General features: G+C 35.7%; 2 protein-coding genes across 2 annotated transcripts; both read left to right on the top strand.

Moving 5' to 3' along the window:
* Positions 1-753: 753 nt before the first annotated feature.
* On the top strand, positions 754-14,711 carry LOC110104312 (choline transporter-like protein 2). Its single transcript, XM_020833358.2, has 3 exons — positions 754-1,983; positions 3,469-3,817; positions 14,079-14,711. The coding sequence occupies exons 1-3, from the start codon at positions 980-982 to the stop codon at positions 14,340-14,342; spliced, it is 1,617 nt and encodes a 538-aa protein (XP_020689017.1). The 5' UTR covers positions 754-979; the 3' UTR covers positions 14,343-14,711.
* Positions 14,712-20,556: 5,845 nt separating this feature from the next.
* On the top strand, positions 20,557-22,635 carry LOC110104317 (actin-depolymerizing factor 5). The gene is made up of 3 exons (XM_020833368.2): positions 20,557-20,692; positions 20,782-21,041; positions 22,253-22,635. Exons 1-3 carry the CDS (start codon positions 20,672-20,674, stop codon positions 22,401-22,403), a joined length of 432 nt encoding a protein of 143 aa, XP_020689027.1. The 5' UTR covers positions 20,557-20,671; the 3' UTR covers positions 22,404-22,635.
* The last annotated feature ends 398 nt before the right edge of the window (positions 22,636-23,033 follow it).

Raw genomic sequence — 23,033 nt, 5'->3', positions numbered from 1 at the left:
GATGGTGGTTGAAATGATCGTAGTCAACAGACGATGATAGTCGGAGTAGTCGTAGTCGGAGGGAGATAGTGGTAAGAGGAAGGCCTAGAAGTGACAATCATATGGAGGTCCAACGGCGATGGTCAGACAGAGGTCCAGCAATGAAGGCCTGGTGGCGCTGATGCGTTAATGGTGATGCTGAGGTGGAGCTCCAAGATTCTTCGATCCTCTTAGCACTTCTCTTGTTCCTCCTCCCTTTTTTCATGTGAAGAATGAGAGGTATTTTATAATTTTTTAAGAGTGACACCATCCATAAATATGGAGAAGATCTAGGATATATTTGTAATGTTTTATCGGATGTTTTATAGTGATTCCCTCAATTAATACTTATTTATCAAATATTTAAGTGCCTTAATGATGTTATAATTTGGAGATATTAGGCTCGTTATATTCGTCTCATCGAGCTGCTCGATTCGACTATATGCATGTCATATTTGGATATCGTTTGATTATCCAATTAATGCTTTGAAGTTTTTAAAATTGATTTAGGCTCGGATTGAACTGAATTTGGTGTCATTGAGTTTCAACTTCTCAAGGTGTTCAATTTGATTATAAGCTTGCTGAAAACTCGAACTATGGACCTCTTAGTTGAAAGTCTAAGCTCTCAATCAATAGGCCAAGGAGAGTTGTGTAAACTGATATATTTTTATTAATAGGGAGACAGATCATTCATTGCATTAATAAATCTGATCGAAAACCGATTAAATAATTATTTCAATCCGTTGCGAGTTCATTGATATTGAAGGCCCCGCCTCCCTTCCTCATCCCGTAACTGTGGCCAGCGAGAGGCACTGAGCTGACGAGCTCCATCGACCCGGTTCCTTGTCGCCTTGCTGCTCTCGCTTCCATGGCCACAAGCAGCAGTAGCACCAAAACGAGCTGAAGCGAACAGAGTACAACCACCTTGTCCTCAGATCTCCCACCCTGTTGCCTCCCTCCGATGGGAAGCGCCGACGAAACGAAGCCGTTTATCCTCTCCGACCCACTTCTCCCCTCCGCCCCATCCTCCGCCGTCGCACTCGCAGCCGAGGAAGACGAACAGTACCCACCAATTATCTACAACCACGGTCACCGTCCTCTTCGCGATCTCCCTTTCCTCATCCTATTCATCCTCCTCATTCTCTCCACCTTCGTCCTGGGCATCGTCGCATCCGTCCGCCGAAACCCTAACCGAGCTCACGCTTCTTCTTTCATCTACGACCCAATCTCGTCCTCTTGTATTCCTTCGTCTTCCACTTTTTTCTCGACCTTCAATTCACTCTCTCTTGTCTCTTTTTCCTCCTCCCATTTCCTCCGAGATCTCATCTGGACTCTCGTCATCACTCTGTTGCTCGCCTTGCCGATCGTTTTCGCCCTTTTATCCCTCCTTCGTCATTTCGCCAAACAAGTAGTGTACTCCTCCATTCCCTTCTTCGTCCTTACCCCGATCTTCCTCAATGTGTACTGGTTCGTCGCTTGTCAAATCGGCGTCACTTGTCGCGATTCCTTTCCCCTCGCCTACCGCATCCTTGTACTCATCTTCGTCTTCTTCCTCATCGCGATCGTTGTTTGGATCATCTTCTCCAATTGGCACCGCATTAAACTTACGGTTCATATTCTCCGGATAGCTTCAGCTGCGCTTGTCAGCAACATGCTGTTGCTCGGTGTGCTTCCGTGTCTAATGTTGGGATTGCTGGTGTACTTTGTGCCGATTGTTGTGTTCTTGGTGCTTGTGACTTTTAATGGGAGTATTGTACCAAGGGAGGGTGATGATGGTTTGTATTCTTGCAAGTGGAAGCAAGATCGTTGGGTGCCTGCGTACTTTGCATTGGCCATAATTACAATGTTATGGAGCTTTGCGACTATGTTAGAAGCGAAGGTTTATGTGACTAGTGGAACAGTTGCTCAATGGTACTTCTCCATGGAGGGGGTTAAGCCCCGTAACAGCATAAGGAATTCTTTGAGGTATGTCACCATTAGCATTTTCCTTTTTGTTTACTTTGCTTTGCAGTTCATGCTGAAATTTTTAGTAGATTAACTGTGGACCTTGCTTTTACCATTATACTATTTTCTTAAGAGACTCCTTAAGTGTATAGCTAATGGAGACTTGTTGGCTTAGTCGAATTGGGCTAGAGTTAGTAGAATTCTGAAGTGGAAATGGTTAGTGAAAGAGTAGGAACAGTGGGACATTTCTGAAGTTGCTTTTTTTCAGTAGACATTTGAAGCTGCTTATGGATTTAAGACATTTGTTGCTTTTCATTGAAGATTATGATGTTTATAATTTATAGATAGACCATGTAAGTGTTATATATATGTGAAGAACATTGTTATTGACCTGTAAATGACTTGCTTGTGGTGTTCTGGCCTAAGTTTCTCCAACTAGCTAGTCAAGCCTTTTGATTACTTGTCGATGGAAAGAAACATAATCAATGGAAAGAAGTATCATACACGTTGCTTGACTATTAATTTGCATCCATTAATGTGGCTATTATCTCATTTGTAGGTTCTTTTAAGACATTACTTTCATCTGAACATAGTTTGTGAAGCTGTGGGAAGAAATCTTGCTTGATCTTGATTCTTGATTACTTATTTTAGCCAATCCCACGTATAGTTTAGAGTTTAGATGCGTAACATTAGGATATACCAAGAGAAATTCAATGCAATTCATGAGCAATTGGATAATAGCCCATTTTCTAGGAGAGTAGATGTATTAGACTTGGCTTATGTTAAAAAAGGTAGAGGAAGACATAAAAAGTTTTGGTTAGAAAATATTAGAAATGATATTTCTTTATTAGATTTAAGTGAGAATTTGACTCTAACAGAACACAGTAGAGAACAAAGATTAATGTAGTCAATCCCACATAGTGGGATAAAGGCTTCTTGTTGTTGTTGTAAGTAGTAAGCATGGTACACAATCAACCCTGGCCTAATGATTTGGTGTCTTGGCTCACCATAAGGACTTGGATTCGAGGATGATGAGACTGATTTTACTAGCTCTCTTAACAAGAGTTTGCAATTAAATTCGCTCAAAGTCCAAACAAAGAAGTGCTAAGCAAAGTCATTTCGTTGGATTACATATATGTATAAAAAAACCAAAATCATTTTTTGTAAGTGAAGTAAATATCATAAAATTTGACCTTCAGTTATGAATCTAAAGCAGGATAGAGACATGGTGGTCTGGAATGTATATATCTGTAGTTTTTGATACTCTAATACATATCATATGCTATAAAATCAATATCACTTCATCCCTTTAATGAAGTTTGTAACTTTAGCTCTTGTTCAATGTTTCTTAAGTTAATGTTTTCATAGTTTCCTTGATTCTTTAAATTAAAATTTTTCCATTCCAATTTACCAATTAAGTTGTTAATGAACACTTTTTATTTGTTATTATTTTAGTTCACTCATCATTTTTTTTGCTTTCTTCATGTTTACTCTTTGCTATTGCAGAAATGCTTTTGGCCCCTCCTTTGGTACGGTATGTTTTTCAGGATTGGTACTAGGTGTGGTTCGTTTTGTACGGGCTATTGTAGATAGTGCCAGAAGGGAAGATATTGCTGTAGGCTTTATAAAACTACTACTTCGGTGTTGTGCCAATTTTTTGCTCACTGCATTTGACTTTCTCAATAAATTCACCATAAATTTTGCTGCAATAACGGGTGAAAACTACTGCTCTGCTGCAAAGATGACATATGAGCTTTTGAGACGAAATCTTCTCTCTGCTGCTTTTGTGGAGACTGTGTCAACTCGAATTCTCGTTGGATTAATCTTTGTCATCTCTACGTTGTATGCAATTGCCGTAAGTACAATCACGTGGACCTCTGCTTTGAGACTTGATCAGTTAGTTTATGCAATTTTTGTTGGTTAGATTTCATGTTTGAATGCATTTAATTAGAGTTCCATAATAGCAAGCTTGAAAACTGCATCTTTCTGTGATTCCTAACATCTTATCATATTATAATTCTACAGGGTGCAAAATATTTTGAAATTGAATAGTAGTCAAACAGTTGACATCAAAAAAGTCACATTTAGATATCTAGATTTTTTTAAATGTGCCATCTCTTGAGTCAATATAAAATGGAACACTTTTTCTTATGCTGTTTGGGCTAGGATTAAAGATAGTAGACTATATGTGATGTAGGACTAAGATGCTTTTAATGAATGCGATAAGAATTTGCACGATTCCTTGATAAGAGCAAGTATGATTAAAACTTCTTAGCAATTTAAAACGACAAAATAAAACGAGAAAGGGATGCCTACGCTTCGGCTAAACCACTTGCCAAATGCTTGATTTATCAAAATAACGTAGAATATCAATAAAATGCGAAGTAAGTAGCTTTCAAACAAAATCCCTACGCTAACAATGAGATTAGAAGCATAGAGGTCAAACTCAAGTCCTATGATTACTAGGCTCGGCAGAAATAGATGAACAAGACCTTCATGAATCAATCATATCACAAGAACAGGTTAGACAATCAAAATACGAGAGAAGGAAGATTATTAAACCCTTATCACGATTGAGTTGCAATCCTCCACTGAACGGTGACAAGTTGTTCTTCTATGGCCTCGACAAGGGTGTCCTGAATGCGCTCTACGTACTCTTCGACGGTCTTGTCGATGTTCGGATTGACCTCGAAGAAGGTGGAGTGGAGGATGCTAACAAACCCTTGTTCGTCGTAGGCGAGACCGTAATCAAGATTTGGATCGGTCATGCATGACCTTTGAAGGTTTAGATGTTGAAGACGATCGTCGATGCTCCCCTTGAAGACTCCTCTTGAGAGGGAGGAGATAATCTTGAGAAATCAAGAGGGGAAAAGGGATGGAGGTGGCCGGCCAATGATGAGAGCAAGGGTAAGGGATTTGGTTCAGATTTTAGGAGAGGTGGAGGGAATTCTAATTCAAACACTTCCTAATTATCCTCTTGATTGAAGATAATTAAAGGAAGAGAGAATATAGAGAGGGGGGCAGCGAGCATGAAGGGTGGGAGGGGCTTAATTTATTTCCAATGAAGAACCTCTCCAATTGGAAATAAATTGAGGTGGGGCTAGGGATTTTCGGCCAAGGAGGGATGAAAGATTTTTGAAATCTTTCCAAAAGGGGAGATGGGGATTTAGGAAATAAAATTCCCAAATCCAATCTATAGGGGCCGGTGGCTAAGGGGAGTTAATTGGGCTTAATGGAGGGGAATTAAAGCTTCTTAATTTTGGTCTAGGAATTAGGAAAGGTTTTAATTAAATCCAATTTTAATTTGAAATTCAAATAGTTTTAATTTAGGAACTTTCCTAAAATAGATTTTCTAAGTTAGGAAAGAAAATTTCAAGTTCAAATTAATTTGAAATTTGAAACTAAGCATTCCCAAATTAAGGGGGGATCATTTATGGAAGGTGCATAAGGTGGAGATTTGAATTTTGGAGGGAGAGAGGGGGGAAGAGGGCCGGCGGGTGGTGGGGCTTTGTGTGGGGTTTCGGTGGGGTGAAGGGGATGGAGGGATTCGGTGAGGGTGGAGGGCCAGTGGTTCTAGGTTCGGGTGGAGCTTGGACTGGGGGTGGGGAGGGGAAGATAGGGCCGTCGGTGGTGGTGGGAGGAGGAAGGGAAAGAGATAGAAATTAAGACCACGAACCCGACTTTTCTAGGTTGGTGGGTGATGCACAATTCTCCCTCTCCTAGAGATATCACTCCGATCTCTCTCAAGCTCTCATAAGAACTCAAAACATGTGGAAAATTTTTTATCATTCAATCATTAACATGAAAAGAGAACAATGAGGCTATATATAGCGTCGTACAAAGACTCAAGAAAATAAAAAGACGACAACGCCCACTGGTTTACAAACGACCTCCCTAAAGTAAGGGGTAAAAACGGAAACACTAATAAATCAAATACAACATGACAAAATAATAAAGAAAATAAATAATACAACTCAGAAATATATCAACTCAATCATGACCGTAGATCAACAACCACGTCTCTGATAGACTTTCCACGCTCTGATGTCCCCATCAATATGAGTTGAAATTAAAGACTGCAGACAAAAGTAAATAACATGATATTTATTGTAAATGGATGCATATCATCATTCTTATATTTAGAGAATTCTTTGTGCAATAAGCACTTTAGGTCTGCTATACATTAATGTCATGTATAACAGGATTTCATTTATATACGTGCTAAATCTTGGCATAGAGGATTTTGCTAGTTTTCAACCAATTGTGATCCTCTAAATGGTATAGAGTTTTCACATTTTGTCCATCAGCTCTAGTGGAAATAACCATGCTAAATAGATGCATGTTGACCCAAAACATCTAGACGAGTTCACCTACAATTCCAAGTATCAATTTTCTTATAAAATAATTACATTTGTAATAAATAAATTTTATTCTATAAGCTTAACTATAATCTCAAGTGTAATTTTTTAAGAATAATACTTTTGAATTTGTCAGCCTTTAGCCTGGGTTTATCCATGTTGATGTGGTGGTCTACACAGGCCATTGCGTTTGTTTGTTGACGCAAAGTACTCCATGATTTTGTCAACTAAATTTTTTTTATTTTGAACAAAAAAAAATACATGAGATAAAACCTTCATCAATGAAGGCTGTCAACCAAGGTGACATTGATCGACTATATAGTGTTGTCTTAATTGCTTTTTGATATTCCAAGTCGATCATTCGTGTTACGTAGGCTTGTTAATGGGTTGGTTTAAGGATGGTTTAACCATGGCCTAGATCCAATTCAAATAACTTTGGAACTAGATTAAAATTTGGATTGGATGGCCTAGATCCAATTCAAATAACATTTGAACTAGATTAAAATTTGGATTGGATTGGGGCTGTTATAGATCCGATCCATGGCCCATGTTGGGGTTAGGTTATTTGATTGGATTATTGGTTGACCCGAAAGTGCTTGAACTCTTATAGCAAGGATAAAGGAGATATGCTATTGGTGGCTGGCTGGCTGCCATAGAAAGTTAGGAAGAGATTAATCTTAATAATTTGGGTGATCTTATCTAGAATCAAACTAAAGAACAATGAAATGATAACTTACTCATATATAAATGCAAATTATCACAACTACTATTTACATAAAAATAAAAAAGACCAAGCTAATTCTTTAACAAATTTAAACATCATCAACAACAACAAGAAGCTTTTTTCTTACTATGTGTGGTCGGCTTCAAGAAATCTAAACATCAAATGGTTTTTACTATCTTTTCTAACAAGTTGATACAATGAAATTTTCAATAAATAAAGATTCATGAAAAGCTAACAATGAAGGCCTGAGGGTTAGCTTTTTTTTTTTTTTGGTATCCTTAATTCACTAGAATTTTGTAACAAGTTTATATAAACATATGCATATACATATAGGGTTTAAATGGATCGGGTGACCTCAACTTTAATTCAACCCACCTTTATATAATTGGTTTTGGTCGAATCTTTGAATGTGTAAGTTAACACATTTACCAAGATAATTGGATCGGTACTCAGATCAGGTCATAACATGCAAGAGTTGATGAGAACTAAAGGTGAATTTTGAGAATTGATTCATTTTGGGTTTTCAGAGTTCTATCAATAGAACTATAGAACTTTCAAGACATGTAAAAGAGAAAGAACATTGAGTATTGCAATAAAATTCTCGTTTGCTTCAATTCTTTTGTGCATGTTAGTTTGATGTGTATTCTTCGTGTATGTGGGCTCCTTTGGGTTTTCAGAGTTCTATCAATAGAACTATAGAACTTTCAAGACATGTAAAAGAGAAAGAACATTGAGTATTGCAATAAAATTCTCGTTTGCTTCAATTCTTTTGTGCATGTTAGTTTGATGGAGGTCAACAGTGTATTTCACCGGTGTTAAGTGTTAACGACTACTTTTGGTACGAGTTTCCTTATACCAGCATGTGACCTTGATATTCCATTTAGTTCTATCATTGTCCTTACTTTAATTTGTTAGTCATTGGTTTGTGTGCACGATTGGACTCTTTTCAAGTAATGTATGCTATATTCTTTTTGTTGATGTGGACTTGGGCGTTGGTGAAATTTTATATTTATTTATTATTTTCCTTTTGGAATTTTAGATTTTGGCGACTAGTAAATAATCTTTTAGAATGAAAGAAGCCTTTATATTATTTTCTACATTTGAAGTGATTAATTTTCTTACCTACGTTGAGGACTGACAACCCACAAATTCAAGTTTTTCATTTGTTTTTATCGTGCATCTCATCTTATGCTACATTTTAACCCTAGACCCTTAATTGTCTTACATCAAGTTGGTAGTAGAGTCAAGTAAAAAGGGCTAATTATCAGGATTAGTTAAATGATCACCATAATGACGATGTTTTAACTATCTTGCAAAATCAATTAAGAAAGTTACTCACAAACTATGATCAACAGAATATTGCAATAAAATAAATTAATGAGTGACATGTCACCGTTGAATTTGACTGAATACGTCCACAAGAATTAGATTACAAGTCAAACCTTAATGAAGAACTATTCAAAATATTGTTAGGAGATGAGAAACTTGCCATGAAAGAAACACTCAAGATGGAGGTCAGAGGATGCACTAATGAAAATTATGACAAGCATAAGAGACAAACTTATGATATTAAGGAGTTTATAATTTGGAAAGCCAAAGTTGATGCATCTACTTTCAATTAGAGAATAGATCCAAAAGACTTTTACAACTTGGTAGTATCTTTCATTGAAAATGATGTCTAGTGAGAGATAAGGTTTGCAAACCTAATGCCTATTGACCAAGCAAAAATGTTTTGCATAGGTGTAAAATGACAAAGGGAATCATTAGGGCTTTAATCAATAATCATGTGAGCTGAAATTGAACTGCTGTTGAAAGAGAAATACTTGCCCTTACTTTATTGTTGTTGGCCGGCCGCTCTATGTTCTCGACTCACTAAAACAACTAGGGATATGATAGAGTAAATGAATTAGCTTGAAGAGTTGTGATTACATTTTGAAATTAGGAAAGATCTGAAAACAACACTTTTGAGGTTTAGGATTTGCTTATGATTAGAACATCAAAAAGAAATGACACTACATAACTTAATTTTCTTGAGGAGTTTTTCCAACTAGCATTACATTCAAAACATCGATAAAATGCTTTTTACGCCTAAAGAAATTACTTTGTATGTTGGGAATTTCTCCTGCCAAAGTAATCATACCCAATTAACCTGATAGGAATTAGATTCAATTTCCACCAAATCAGTGAATCGCAAGAATAATTTGGGAAGAAGAACACACCATGAAACTTTTTATTGCAAGAAATATGAAAGAAAATAGTTTGATACAATTGGATCTTCAATTGGAGAGGAAGATCTAGCTCTCCCAAATTAGTAGCCGCTGGCTAGAGCTCTCACAACTTAAGAAACCCTAATTTAAGCAAACACAAGCATGAAGAAGAAAAAAATTAAACCCTATGAACAATCTATTTAAAGCATAAAATTGTCATAATAAAATACCAAAACACCCCTTTCTTTTTCTCTCCTAGCCGCTCCCTTCTCCTCTTTCAAAATCGTCCCCGGGCCCCACCCCAAAGGGGGGTGGGATTACTACAAGCGGAATTTCTGCCTGCTATATACGATTGCCGGTCCAGGCTGGATGGTCCAGGAGGAATCAGTCTAGCATAACCAAATGTCGGAGTAGTGACACTAGTTCCAATAAAGAGTTAAAAGAAAAATGGTAGTTATTGCATCAGGATCCAAAATTTATAGAGGCTTGTTTTAGATATAACCAACTACATCATTTTGTGAATAAGTGACCTAGTAGATATTTGCACAAAGAAGATACTAAGGATGTGTTGACCTCTAACCACCAATCCACTACCCACGATCTTATAACCTCCCTGCTCATGTAACTCCCTCATACGGTAGTAGAAAAAACCAAACTCCCTTCCTCTCATTCTCTATTTGCCGCATGCAGGAACAACCCGAAGGCCCGCTCCCTCTTGACTTCTCTAGTCGCACGCAGGAATCATCATAGGAGCTCTCTTTCTCTCCCTCTTGACTTCTCTGTATCATGTGCAGGCAAGAACCCCATCCCGCTCGTTTCTCTCTTGTTCGCACAATCCCGTGCGCAGGAACCCCAGCCCGGGCCGCTCTCCTCTCTCTCTCATTCGAATGACCTCGCACGCAGGAACCCCCACCGACACCACTTCCTCGTCTACCTCAGCCGCACGCAAGATTTTCTATCGTTGTCTCACGGACGCAGTAGCCACACTTGACCCTGCTTGTCCCCCTCTGTGATTCGTCCTCACGCACAAGCGACCTAGACATGGCCGCAACTATGACTCGGTCGACGCCTCAGCCGTCTGTCCTCACTGGTGTGTCCAGCCTCCTACTCCAATGTTCGACTCAGCCCACCATTACTCAATTGCTCAACTTGATAGATCCTCATCCCATTGCCATCATCATCGCTCTTTCCACACTAAAATATTTAAATTTGGTTTTTGGATACATGCATGTGTTAAAATCCAAAGTAATAATGATGTAGAACGGGGTCGTTGGCTTTGCTTAGGAACTTGGAAAGCTTCTAGTGGAGGAATTCCCATGTGATGGACTTGGAAGAGTCGGCCAGCAGCAGGACATTTAATCCCAAATTATTCCCTTCTCAACCTAGGTAAGTAATTAATGTCTTGAGTTTCAGGTTGCTGGAAGATCAAACCCAATAGGAAAATGGAGGTGGAGAGGATAATTGGGAGAGAGGGACTTAATTTTCGGTTTTCAAAATTGAGAGGGGGCAGGTGAGAGAACTGTTAAGGAAAGGAATTGAATTCCCTTGAAAGTTACGGCTAGGAGAGTGATGGAAGAAATAAAAATTAATGCCAAGGAGATTGGTGGGCTTAATTTGAAAATTGATTTCAAATTAAGAGGCAACATTAATGCTTAATTGGGGACTTAATAGGGTAATTAATGCTGGCCCAAATTAATAAATTAAATTTGGGAAGAAAGATCTCATCCCAAATTAATTTAAAATTCAAAAGCTATGACTTGGACAGTTTCCAAAATTAGGATCTCCAATTTAAGCAATAATGTCAAATTCAAATAAATCATTTACAAACTTTCCAAATATAGACGTTCTAATTTTGGGAAGAATTTGAAATTTGAATTTCAAATTTCAAACCGTCATGAGCGGAGAGGAGGTGGGTGGACGGAGGTCGGGTGGTGATGGAGCGGCAAGGTGGGCGGTCGGAGGTGGAGCTAAGGGAAAAACTTGGGTGGATGAAGAGGGGAGAAAGAAGATGAACAAGAATATACGAGAAAGATAGAGATAAAACAAAAGATGCAAAGAGAAAACCACGAACCCGGCCGTCTCCAAGGTTGGTGGGTGATACAATTCTCCCTCTCCAAGGGATCTCAAATCACGAGCCCGGACCCATCCTGCGGCTGGTGACAACTTCGATTCCTCTCATAGGAATCTCACTAACGCTCTCTCACAAGAAGAACAAAAGTGTGGAAAACAATTTTTCATATTAATCAACCATCCATTACAATAGCTTAAGGCCCGTATTTATAGGCCATAACATGGGAAAATAAAAAATTACAAAAATGCCCCTTGGGCCAAAACACTCACCTAAACTATCCTAAGGGTAAAATAGGAAATACATAAAACAAGAGCTAAAATTCAGAAAATAATACATAAATGAAAATTTAAATAACGGTCGTCGATTTACGACGCCGCCTGTGATAGATGCGCCAAATCTTCGTTTTGATGTCCGCATCAAATAAGGTTAATAGTAGTGTCATGAAACATCATCTTTATTGTCTTGCAGATCAAATCTGGTTGCTGCAGAATCTAATCGATTTCCTAAAAAAAATTCTGGGAAGTTTCATTTTGAAATTTAAAAATGACACTTGCTGCCTTTACCCGAGCAGGTGGAAGGATTGAGCAAACCAAAGATCAAATTGTTAATGCCATGAAGTAATGGTTAATAATGTTTAGAACAATTGCAATCACCAGCTATAAAGCTTATTGAAATTGGTTGTATCAGTTTAATTTTTTAAATCATTTTTGTTGAAATAAAAAGGAAGCTTCATTGTGAAGTTTAAATGACATGCATAATTGAGTAAAGAAAAAGGTCAAATTAAAAAAAAAAAGGTACTCTTAAGAAATAGTTTTTAGGGTGGAGAACAACCGGAAATTTCAACGATGCAGTTTATTTAAGCTAATTTAGTGTAAAAAGATCAATTTTTTCAAAAATCAAACGGTTAAGCTATAAAGGAGCTAAACTGGATCAATTTTCTTGGCTTTTTAATCCCTTACTCATTTTGGCTTAATTTATTATCTATATATATATATATATATATATATATATATATATTCTTCACATTAAGTTGAATTATTTTTATTTGGATTATATTATACTTGAATTTGATTGGTTAGATATCTTTAAATATACTTTAGAATAAGATCAAAACTGATATTAAAATTTTTTCCATGTTTTTGAACCTTATTTCTATAAAATGGGATTTCTAGTTTGTTTTTGGAATCAATTAATAGTGATGTATGAGTGATCTCCTCTTTTGATCTATGTATGTTGAATTCTTGTAGTATGATAGACCCAATTTGTGCATGTGACTTGTTTGAAGTTGTGTACTCAAGGTTTTCTTCTATGCGCCTCCATCTATCAAATTGTAAGCGATTGACATATCCACAGCTTCAGTTGAAGGAATATGTGCTATTAGAAATGGAAGAAGATAGGTTTGGATCTTTTGCATATAACTACTCGTTTTTGCTCGAGTAATTACCTGGTGTTGTCATTGACGAAGGCCCAAGCTATCTAAAACCTTTAATTTGTCACAGAGCAACCCTTGAGACAAATTAGCAATGTTTTAAAAATCGGACCGGACCGACCGGTTCAACCGGTTGAACCGTGAACATGTCCGTCGGTCGGTCCAGAATTTTATAAAAACCGCTCTAGACATGAACCGACAATTAAACCGGTTAAGCGTTGAATCGGTGCCGGTTTTCAAAAACTGGCAAATTAGTTTAATATTATAGTGACAGAAGATATGTTTGCATGTAGATGGCTGGCGATTTATGGGTTTGATTCCAAACAAATACAGTATTTTCTTTTGAAATATGAGCTCCATTAGCATGAACACCGCTTACCCCAAATGAGGCTACCAAGTGACAAAATTGAACATCTAAATACCATATATATGGTCAAGTCAGCTTTACTACACTATACTAGATTTTAAAGGAAAGTTTTTGGAAGACTCCAAACAACTTTGTCAAGTCCTTGAAAAACTTGATGAAGTAATTGGAAGACTCCAAAAGACTGTCGAAACTGATAAAAAGTCAATGGTAATCGATATTTCATTTGATCGGTCGGCTGGCTTGACATTGTGTAAGCATAATCGATACCTAGTGGGCTTAATTTTTTCTTGCTCTCATTGTTATTACCATGCTAATATGTTGGTAAAAAATCATACCTGCATCACTTGTTTGAACTGAATAAAGGTTCTTAAATACTGCTGTTGCTTCTATTGCTAAGGCATGAAAGTATGTATTCTTTTAGACCGGTCCAGCCAGTCCACGTGGGACCCGGCCTGTGCGAAATAGGCGGCGAAGTCCGCCTCTCTTTTACGCAGCGGGCAAGCCACCCGAGTCCAAAGAGCAGATTTGGAAGGAATTTTGAGGGATTTGAGAGGGAAATTTGAATGTACGGATTATTTAGGGATTTCCTTTTGATTTGTATGCATTAAATAGTTTGTTTTCCTATGGTTAGGGCATCTGGAATTTGGCTAAAATTTGATCTCCTAGATTTAGGTTTTCTTTTGAGCTCTAGCGGCATCTAGAGATTTGGGAGAGATCAATCCTCCTCTTGAGTTGAGGATCACTTCTATTTTGTGTGTTTTTCTTCCTTTAATGATTTCTTGCAATAAAATCTACTGTTTCCCCCTATTTTCATTGGAATTTGGAAGAGTTTTCTCTCCATTTTCCAAAGATTGATATGAAATACTTGAGATCTACAAGTGATTTCTATCATATTCCTTCCAGAAAAGTATTTGGCATCCAGATATCTGCTTAACCCTTTTACCCCTGTTCCTGTTGCAGGCTTTTGCAATTTTGAAGGCTATCAATGATCTCGGCACAGAGACGTACTACATTGCAGTTCTGGCGTGGCTGCTTCTCATGATTGTGCTGGGCTACTTCATCCATGTGCTCGAAAATGTTATCGACACTATATACATTTGTTATGCCATTGATAGGGACAAAGCCGAAGTTTCTAAACAGGACATTCACGAGGTTTTTGTTCTGCTTCCTCTCAGCAGAAACCACAGGTCATCTCTAGACTCCAGAACTCCTTTCTTAGCGTGATTATGTTTTATTTCTGAGTCCTTTGCATCAGCATTTGGGATAATGAGGTTTAACGAGGTCAGTTTATTCACTACATATTTAATGATGATTAAGGTTTTGTTTGGGACGGCTTTTTTGCTGCTTCTTAAACAGTTTTTTAGTACAAAATTTTTCATTTTTGTATTAAAAAGCTGTTTTAAGAATCAGGAAGAAAGTCGTCCCAAACGAACCGACCCAAAGATAGACGATGCTTGCTTCCCAGCGATTGTATCATATGGTTTGTTCCTTCTCCATATTTTGTAGAGAATTTGTAAAATGTAATTTTGATTATTTTTATTCTATGAGGATGAATTAATATCACATTTCCTTGCGTTATGCTACTCTTGTAAACATGCTGTTTTTGCTGAATTTAGATTATTTAGATTCTTCACCTTAAAATTTGGTATATGCATTAAAGGATTCATAACATGATTATATGACAAGTTTTATACTGATTGTCGACTATCTGATTGTCAACTACCTAATGCAAGTACGCAACCCTTTATTTTTCTCGTCAAGGATTTGAAACCTGGCAACGATCCTGTTAAATGATCTTTTTTTATTAGATTTAAATGAGAATTTGACTATTAACAGAACACAATGGAGAAAAATGATTCATGTAGTTGGCCCCACGTAGTGGAATAAAAGTTTGATATTGTTGTTATTATTGTTGGTATGTCCATATATATATTTACTTGAGATGCCTCTATTGTGATATGGATTTCAATAATTTGTGTAATGTTTACCTGTTTCCAACGTACGTATGGATAAAAGACTTTTGTGATTGATATGCAGTGTTTTTTGCTTATGTTTACCTTTTTAATACCTTATTTAAAAAGGTCTCTGCCTGATTTAGACTTTTATGCAAGGTTTTGAAAATCGGATCGGACAACGAACCGGAAGGAGAGGTTCATGATTTGACCGGTCCATATGACGTAATAAATAATAACACGATTAAAATATATAAAATAAATAATAAATTATGAAATAATTCTCATAAAACTGATGTGAATATTTTTAATGTCAAAAATTTTAAATGTTGCACAAAATTATACAATTTCTATTAACTATTAATTTGATTAATTAATATAACATTGTATTGGCGTTTGATTAATTAAATGTTGCACAAAATTATACACTATTTAAACAGGTCCGGTCTGATTTTGAAAGCCATGCTTTTATGTGAAAGATATTTTGTTACTTTTTAATAAAAATTTGCATATTTATTTACTGATGTAGGTTGTAGGCTGTAGGTTTGGACAAATTATTAGGTCTGATCATCATACCTATTTTTAGATCTGGACATCCAATAAAAACTTGTCACGTGGACTGTGCTTTTAGACTGTGTTTTAGGTGCGTTTTGACTGCTCTTTACCTGCGCTTTTGACGCGCTTGACTTAAAATTCCGCAGACATGTGTACATTCCACGTGACAAATTTTTAGTGGACGTTCAGACCTAAAAAGAGGTCCAATGACGAACCTAATAATTTGCCGTAGGTTTGGGATATGACAACACCCATCTTTATTGTTAGTTTTCTGTTGGAACTTCGATAGCCTAAGGGAACCTAAAAAATCAATTAGGGTTTGTCGTGTTCTAAAATTCGCAAAACGTTGTGCACGTGTGTGATAATTGGTCTTAATTATTTGCTTTGATAGATCTGAAATCAATATAGATTAAACCAGTAAGTGTAATACATTTCAAAAATATTGAACCAACGAATTGATAGGAGGGCCTGTCAATGGAAAAATTATTAGGTCCTCCCACCTGACGTAGAGCTAAGTCCTCCCACCGTCAAAAAACTCGGTTTTTGCTCGGTTTTGCTAGGTATTATTTGATAATAACGAGGAATATCATCATGTGAAGACCAATATCGAGTTATACCGAGTTATACCGAGCAATACCGAGTTATACAAAAAAATACATAGTTTTTTCTAGGAAAAACTAGGTATTTTTTTGTATTGCTCGGTATTGTTAGGTATAGCTCGGTATAACTCGGTATTGGTCTTCACATGATGATATTCCTCGTTATTGTTTGGTATTGCTCGGTATTTGCTTGGTATTTCTCATTTTTTAGCCCGATTTTGGCGGTGGGAGGACGTAGCTCTACGTTAGGTGGGAGGGCTTAATAATTTTTCCAAATGAAGACTTCCTTTAGGACGACTTTATTGTTGCTTTTTAGTATAAAATTTTTCATTCTTTAACTAAAAAACTGCTTTAAGAATTAACAAAAAAGTAGTTCCAAACGAAGCCGAAATCTAAGACTTCTTTTATGATAGTTTTCTTTCTGCTTCTTAAAACAATTTTTTAGTACTAAATGAGTATCTTCGGTATTTGTTTCAAGTTTATCTTAACTTTTTTCTTACTTTTTTTTTTTGCGTAACTTGTTCTCTTTATTTTTCTAAAGGGAGTAATTAATAAATATGTACTTTATTAAAAATAAATTAAAAATTAACAAATACAAAATAACAAATTTTCGTATGCTTTCACCTCAAAAGACTACTTTCAAATAGTCTATGTAGAGAAAAATTTTTTCTAAAAACTTCTAAAAATGGTTCGATCTCTTTCTTTTTTCCCACAAAACCTTATAAAAAAAATATCATCATCATCAAGCCTTTGTCCCACTACGTGGTGTCGGCTCATGATTATTTGACAAGTTTTACGCTGACGATCAACTACCTAACGCAATCCTCTACTTTTCTCATCCAGAACTTGGGACCCAAAATCTTAACAAAATAAATTTTTGAGGACTGAAATTAACTAAAGAATCCTTTTTATTTATTAAAATTATATTTTGAGGGTGGGCAATAACGCAATTGCCTAAAAATTACATGAACAAATTCAATTCAAGGTGACTCAGCCCAATCCCAACCCTAAACTCGATATTGGTCTTCACATGATGATATTCCTCGTTATTATCAAATAATACCTAGCAAAACCGAGCAAAAACCGAGTTTTTTGGCGGTGGGAGGACGTAGCTCTACGTCAGGTGGGAGGACCTAATAATTTTTCCTTCATTTGAGACAATTTTTTTTATTGCTTTTTAAGTTTGTATAAAAATTTTTAATTTAAAAAAATTTTGTATTAAAAAATTATTTTAAAAAACAGTAAAAAAGCTATCCCAGATAAAATTTTAATCCAAGTAAATTTTCAGTAGAAAGATTCATAGATAAGTGCAAAACATGAGCTCCCGAAGGCAATATAACTACCAAGAGCAAAAAATTAAGCAATAAAGTCATTAGTTATCTATAACTAGCTCATATAATTTATAATAACTAAGAGTCATATATGAGATACATAACAGATGCGCTAGCGTTAGCTATTGAACATATCCTTTATAAGAAAATGTATTGGAACGGGTCTTAAACAAGTCAGATTTACTGTGACACTAATCTAACCTATCTTGCCTTAATGGGTCAAACTTTTAATCAGATCAGATTTTGAAACCTATAAATGAATTCATTTAACACATTAAGAAACTCGTTACTCAGATCAAATTGGGTCATAACCCGACCCGACCCATTGTTAAGCTCACACCCTTGCAATGACAAGAGCACAGTGGCCAATTCTGCATGATATTTTTAAATTTCTTTTCCAAGATGGTTCTGTAAAGGATCACATTGCAGCTTTGTAGCAGATTTATATATGCTGGCATACAAAAGCTTCAGCCAAATCCATGGATGATGGCTCATCATCATCCACAAGTTGTAGGACATGCCCGCCATGCCGAAGAAGAGTTGCGTCTGCTCGACCTCTTTCTATTTACAGATGTCTTTGGCCTGGCTTAATTATGCGTGTATAGCTTGACATATATTTTTTCGAGGGATATTTAGGTCAATTAAGATAAATTCATACACATATCAGATACGTAAGACTCGAATTTAAGACCTTTGGGTTGATCGTCAAAGATCCCAACAAGCAGGCCAATGTGAGCTGCATCTTGACAGGTACCAACCAGCAAACCAAGGTAAGCCAACATACTAATGCTTCGTTTGGGACGACTTTCTTACTGCTTCTTAAAACAGCTTTTTAGCACAAAAAGCAGCTTTAAGAAGCAGTAAGAAAGTCATCCCAAGCGAAGTCTAAGATGATCTGCATCTTGACAAGTATCAACCAACAGATCAGAATGAGCTGTATCTTTACGGGTACCTTTCTTATATCCCTATATCTCAATCTAACTTTGCAGAAGACATACTATTGCATGATTTTGATGGCCATCACTCATTGTTTTTGGCCTTTCTGCTCATCCTTATAAGGATGATCAGATGATGGAGACTCTAGGGACCAGCTTCCTCTGCTTTAGAGGTGGAGGCTTATCCAAAGCCTAATTTTATGTTCATTTGTCTCTCATATAAACTTAAATCAACATAGTTTTTTTTTTTTTATGAGAGATTAAAAAGTGTTGGGCCAAACATCAAATTTTTAATGAAATATAATATAGAAATATTGTTAAAATTTATTAAATGTAGGGGTTGAAGAGTTTTTTTTTTTAAATATTACAAAATACTTATGTAATAAAAGAGTAATTATAGATCATAGCTATCTGATTGTTTCAATGATTGAGAATTTAGTAATTTGCGAGCTTAGAAGGTTTTATTTGGGACGGCTTTCTTACTGATTGTTGAAGCAGTTTTTTAGTAGAAAAATTTTATTTGTTGTACTAAAAAGCTGTTTTAAGAAGCATAAAAAAAGCCGTCCCAACCGAAGTTTAAATCTCTCTCAACATTAAAAAAATGTTTAGACAGTCGTGGCTAAAAACATTTAAGATAGAAGATATCACATTTTGTTCCTATAGTGAAACTCCCAATTCCATTCATAGGTGGGCTTATTGTTCTCATTTATTGCATATATCTTGACACAATAAATAAATAAATTATTTGAAATATATACAAGATGAATTTTTATTAGGAAGACTATGATCACAATAAATAAATAATATATAATGCTTGAGGTTGGCCCAATAAAATCAAAAGTGTTCTTATGCGAGTTTAAGGTTTCGTTTGGGATAACTTATTGTTACTTTCTAAAACATCACGTTAGTAAAAACAAATTTAATTTAAAGAATTTTTGTACTAGAAAGTTGCTTTGAGAAGCAGTAATAAAGCCGTCCCAAACGAAGCCCATGAACCCATATTAAGTAGTTTGATCATAGCTAAACATGTTATAAAACTACTTGAATGATCAAATGATATCTGAATATTGCATGCTTATCATCAAAACAAAATTTTATACAAGAAAAGTCCAATGAGCTTAAGATCACTCAAATTTAATGTTATATGAAGGCACTTAAATGGGTAACAACTGGCCTATGATTTAGGAAATTAATAAGGATTGGTGTTTGAGTATTTCAACTAGAATTATTAAAATGTCACTTTAGAAAGTTAAGTATACTCATATTCTTCACATGAAAAAGATTTGAAATCGAAAAAAATTTAGATATTTGAAAATCTTCATAGTCCTATCTGATGAACGATGCTGACAATCATTGACCATCATTGCTCAAACGACTTTGCCCAATTTTCATAGCTTGTTCACCTTTGTCAGAATGTTGTCACTCGACTACCATCAATATACCTCTATGGTCCGAACACTATTGCCCGATGTCATCATTCAAATATTAATTTTTTGAAGAATTTCAACGCAGTGTCCATGATTATTGCTGACAACCATAGTTGGTTGACCATAATTGCCCAACCAATGTTGTCCAACTGCCATTGCTTGTTCGCCTTTGTAAGACTCACCATTGCTCAACTTTGTCACCCAACTACCGTTTTGGATCGTCATTATCCAACTATCATTGCTTGATTGCTTTCGCCTTATTATCATTTTTCTTGATCATTTTCATCTTCATTTATTCTTTCTTTAACATTCCCTAGTAAAGTCATAGGAAATCAAATTCTTGATATACTTTGTAATATTTTCTTCTCTATTTGAAGAAATTTAAATAGATAAATAATATAGTCTAATAAATCCTTCATTTAAAAATAAATAAAAATATTTTTTAAAATCAAAACAAAAATAAACAGCGCCTATAGCCCATAATTATTCCTCCTCCTAAATTACAAATTACATTAAACTCCCTTCAAAATCCAAAATTCTCTTCCTAACCCTCCCTATATTAAAAAGCAACTATATATATAATAAGCTCGCTATCTCTCTAATAAATCTTTGTAATTTGGCCCAAGAACAAGGGCATAATTGGAACCCCATCTTCTTATATCTTTCCCTTTCCAAGCTACCTTCTCCTTTCCCCAAAAGAGAGAGAAAGAAATACACAGAGAACAGAGCAGTGAGACAGAGAGAGAGAGAGATCATGGCGATGGCTTTCAAGATGGTAAACTTCCACAGAATCAACATACAATGATCTTAGTATTGCTTTGTGCTGAATTGTATATATAAACTCCTTCAATCAATTTGATGCAGGCAACTGAGGGGATGAATGTGAGGGAGGAATGTCGCAAATCCTTCTTGGAGATGAAGTGGAAGAGAGTACACCGTTACATTGTCTTTAAGATTGATGAGAGCACTAAGGCGATCATGGTCGACAAGCTCGGCGGAGCTGCCGAGTGCTATGCCGATCTCGCCGCCTCCCTCCCCGCCGACGATTGTCGCTACGCCGTCTTCGATTTCGACTTCGTCACCGTCGACAATTGTCAGAAGAGCAGAATGTTCTTCATCACTTGGTACCTCCCCTTTCTCTATGCTACTGATATTTAGGCCTCACTCGATTAATTTACTAATTTCTGCCATCATCGTCAAGTGCATTGATAAACCCTAATGACTCAGTTCTGACACAGCAGCTGTAATATTTAATTGACATAAGACATGAATCTGCTTCTAAACCTGACTTTTATGAGAAATTCTAATGGAATTTGTGATTTTATTATTCGCAAATATTTAGAATCCTGACAAAAACTGAGTATTCTGTAGGGATAAATTTGAAGAAGCAATCAATTAATCTACTGGTGTACAGTGTACTATAGAACTAGTTCTTGAATCAATTGTAAACAGCTAGATCTTGTCTCCATTTTGGCTTTAATAATTCTTCATTGTGCCATAAGACCCCACACATAATATTCACAATTTCCAAAGAAGATTAAAGTTTATGGCTTTTAGGTTAAGATCAAAAGCATGTATTTATACATTTTAATGTGTTAGATTAGGAGAAAATAAATTGATAAGTTCTTGAGTTATATTTGACTCAATTTGAAATCATATCGAGCAAGCTTATGATCATCAAATTTGGCTCAGCTTGAGGTTAAGGGTCTGTTTGGGACATCTATAGTATTTTATAGAATTGATTGTGAAGTTGCTGTGAAAAAATACCGTCACAAATGAAGCCTTAGCTACTATAGTTACAGAAAGTGGCTTTCTATCATTGAAATTTTTCCAAAGTAGAAAAAACGGTAGACAAATGAAATTGTAGTTACTGTTTGAAAAACCAAACAACTAGAAAATTGTTCCAAACAGATCCTAAGTTGAATGCCTTCGAGTTGACCTTGAACTTGAGTTCGATCGACTCAGGATCATATCATTAGCAGTATTGGATGCTATTTGACCTAACAACAAGATAGAAGATGGGTTGAATGCACATAAATAAAATTAATTTCAGCAAATTAAGGGAAAAAAAGGGCAGATAGAATATTTTTAACAACTCTTGTACAATATAATTGGAATGAGCCTAATGATGACATTAACAATGACAAATATGTGTTGCTATTATTGAAGATAAATGTACAATACTCAACAGATATAAATGAATAATAATTATTAATTTATAGACTTAATGATAATGACAATGAGAACAAAGAGATTATGAATCTATATAATGCTCAAAATAAATATTAATTGTGCTTCTTCATTTTATTTTATTTTTAATTATTTTCCTTTTCAGGTCTCCTGCTGCATCAAGGATTAGAGCAAAGATGCTCTATGCAACATCAAAACAAGGACTGAGGAGGCTTCTTGATGGAGTCCACTATGAAGTTCAAGCCACTGATCCTACTGAGATGGGATTTGATGTCATCAAACAGAGAGCTTACTGATTTCTTGCCTAAAATAATCAAAAGTAATAAACCTATTTAAGGCTAAAATGAAGGATTATCTTCTCCTAATTACCAGCTAAGTACATCTTCTGATGTTCAGATTACTGTTTTTACTTATTAACTGTACTTTGTCTCTTAAGCAGAAAGAAGAAAGTGGAGAGGAGCTGATAGGCTTTCAGCCGCTTCTCTTTCTTTTCTCATTAAGGTCATTAATCTTATTTAATTATGCTTAATTGCTTCTCTTTCTCACATCTGAAACTAGCTACTATATTTCAAAAGAAATTATTCTGAAAATTAAAAGTTTAATGATTAAAATCTTTGAATTATAACATTTTTAAACGAGTCAGTTCACAAACTAACGAATCAAATTTATGTAACGAATAGTTTACCGAGTCGACTTAACTCAGTTACATTAATGAATCATATTCTTTACTTGTTCTTTTCCAAAGGCTAAATTCAATAGAAAATATTTTTTATTTTTCATATTTTGTCATTTCTATTAGAAGGTTGTGTAGAAGGAAAAAAACAGAAATGATAATTGTTTAAAATAATTAGAGAAATGATAATTGTTTAGAGAATATATAATGCACATTTGGCATTTGTATAGTCCTTAAACAAAATTTGATGGTA

Source organism: Dendrobium catenatum, unplaced genomic scaffold (assembly GCF_001605985.2).
Source record: "Dendrobium catenatum unplaced genomic scaffold, ASM160598v2 fragScaff_scaffold_1593, whole genome shotgun sequence".
In the NCBI taxonomy this organism is placed as follows: Eukaryota; Viridiplantae; Streptophyta; class Magnoliopsida; order Asparagales; family Orchidaceae; genus Dendrobium; species Dendrobium catenatum.
The sequence above is the reverse complement of the archived record's forward strand: the minus strand, read 5'-3'. Positions and strand labels throughout refer to the sequence as shown.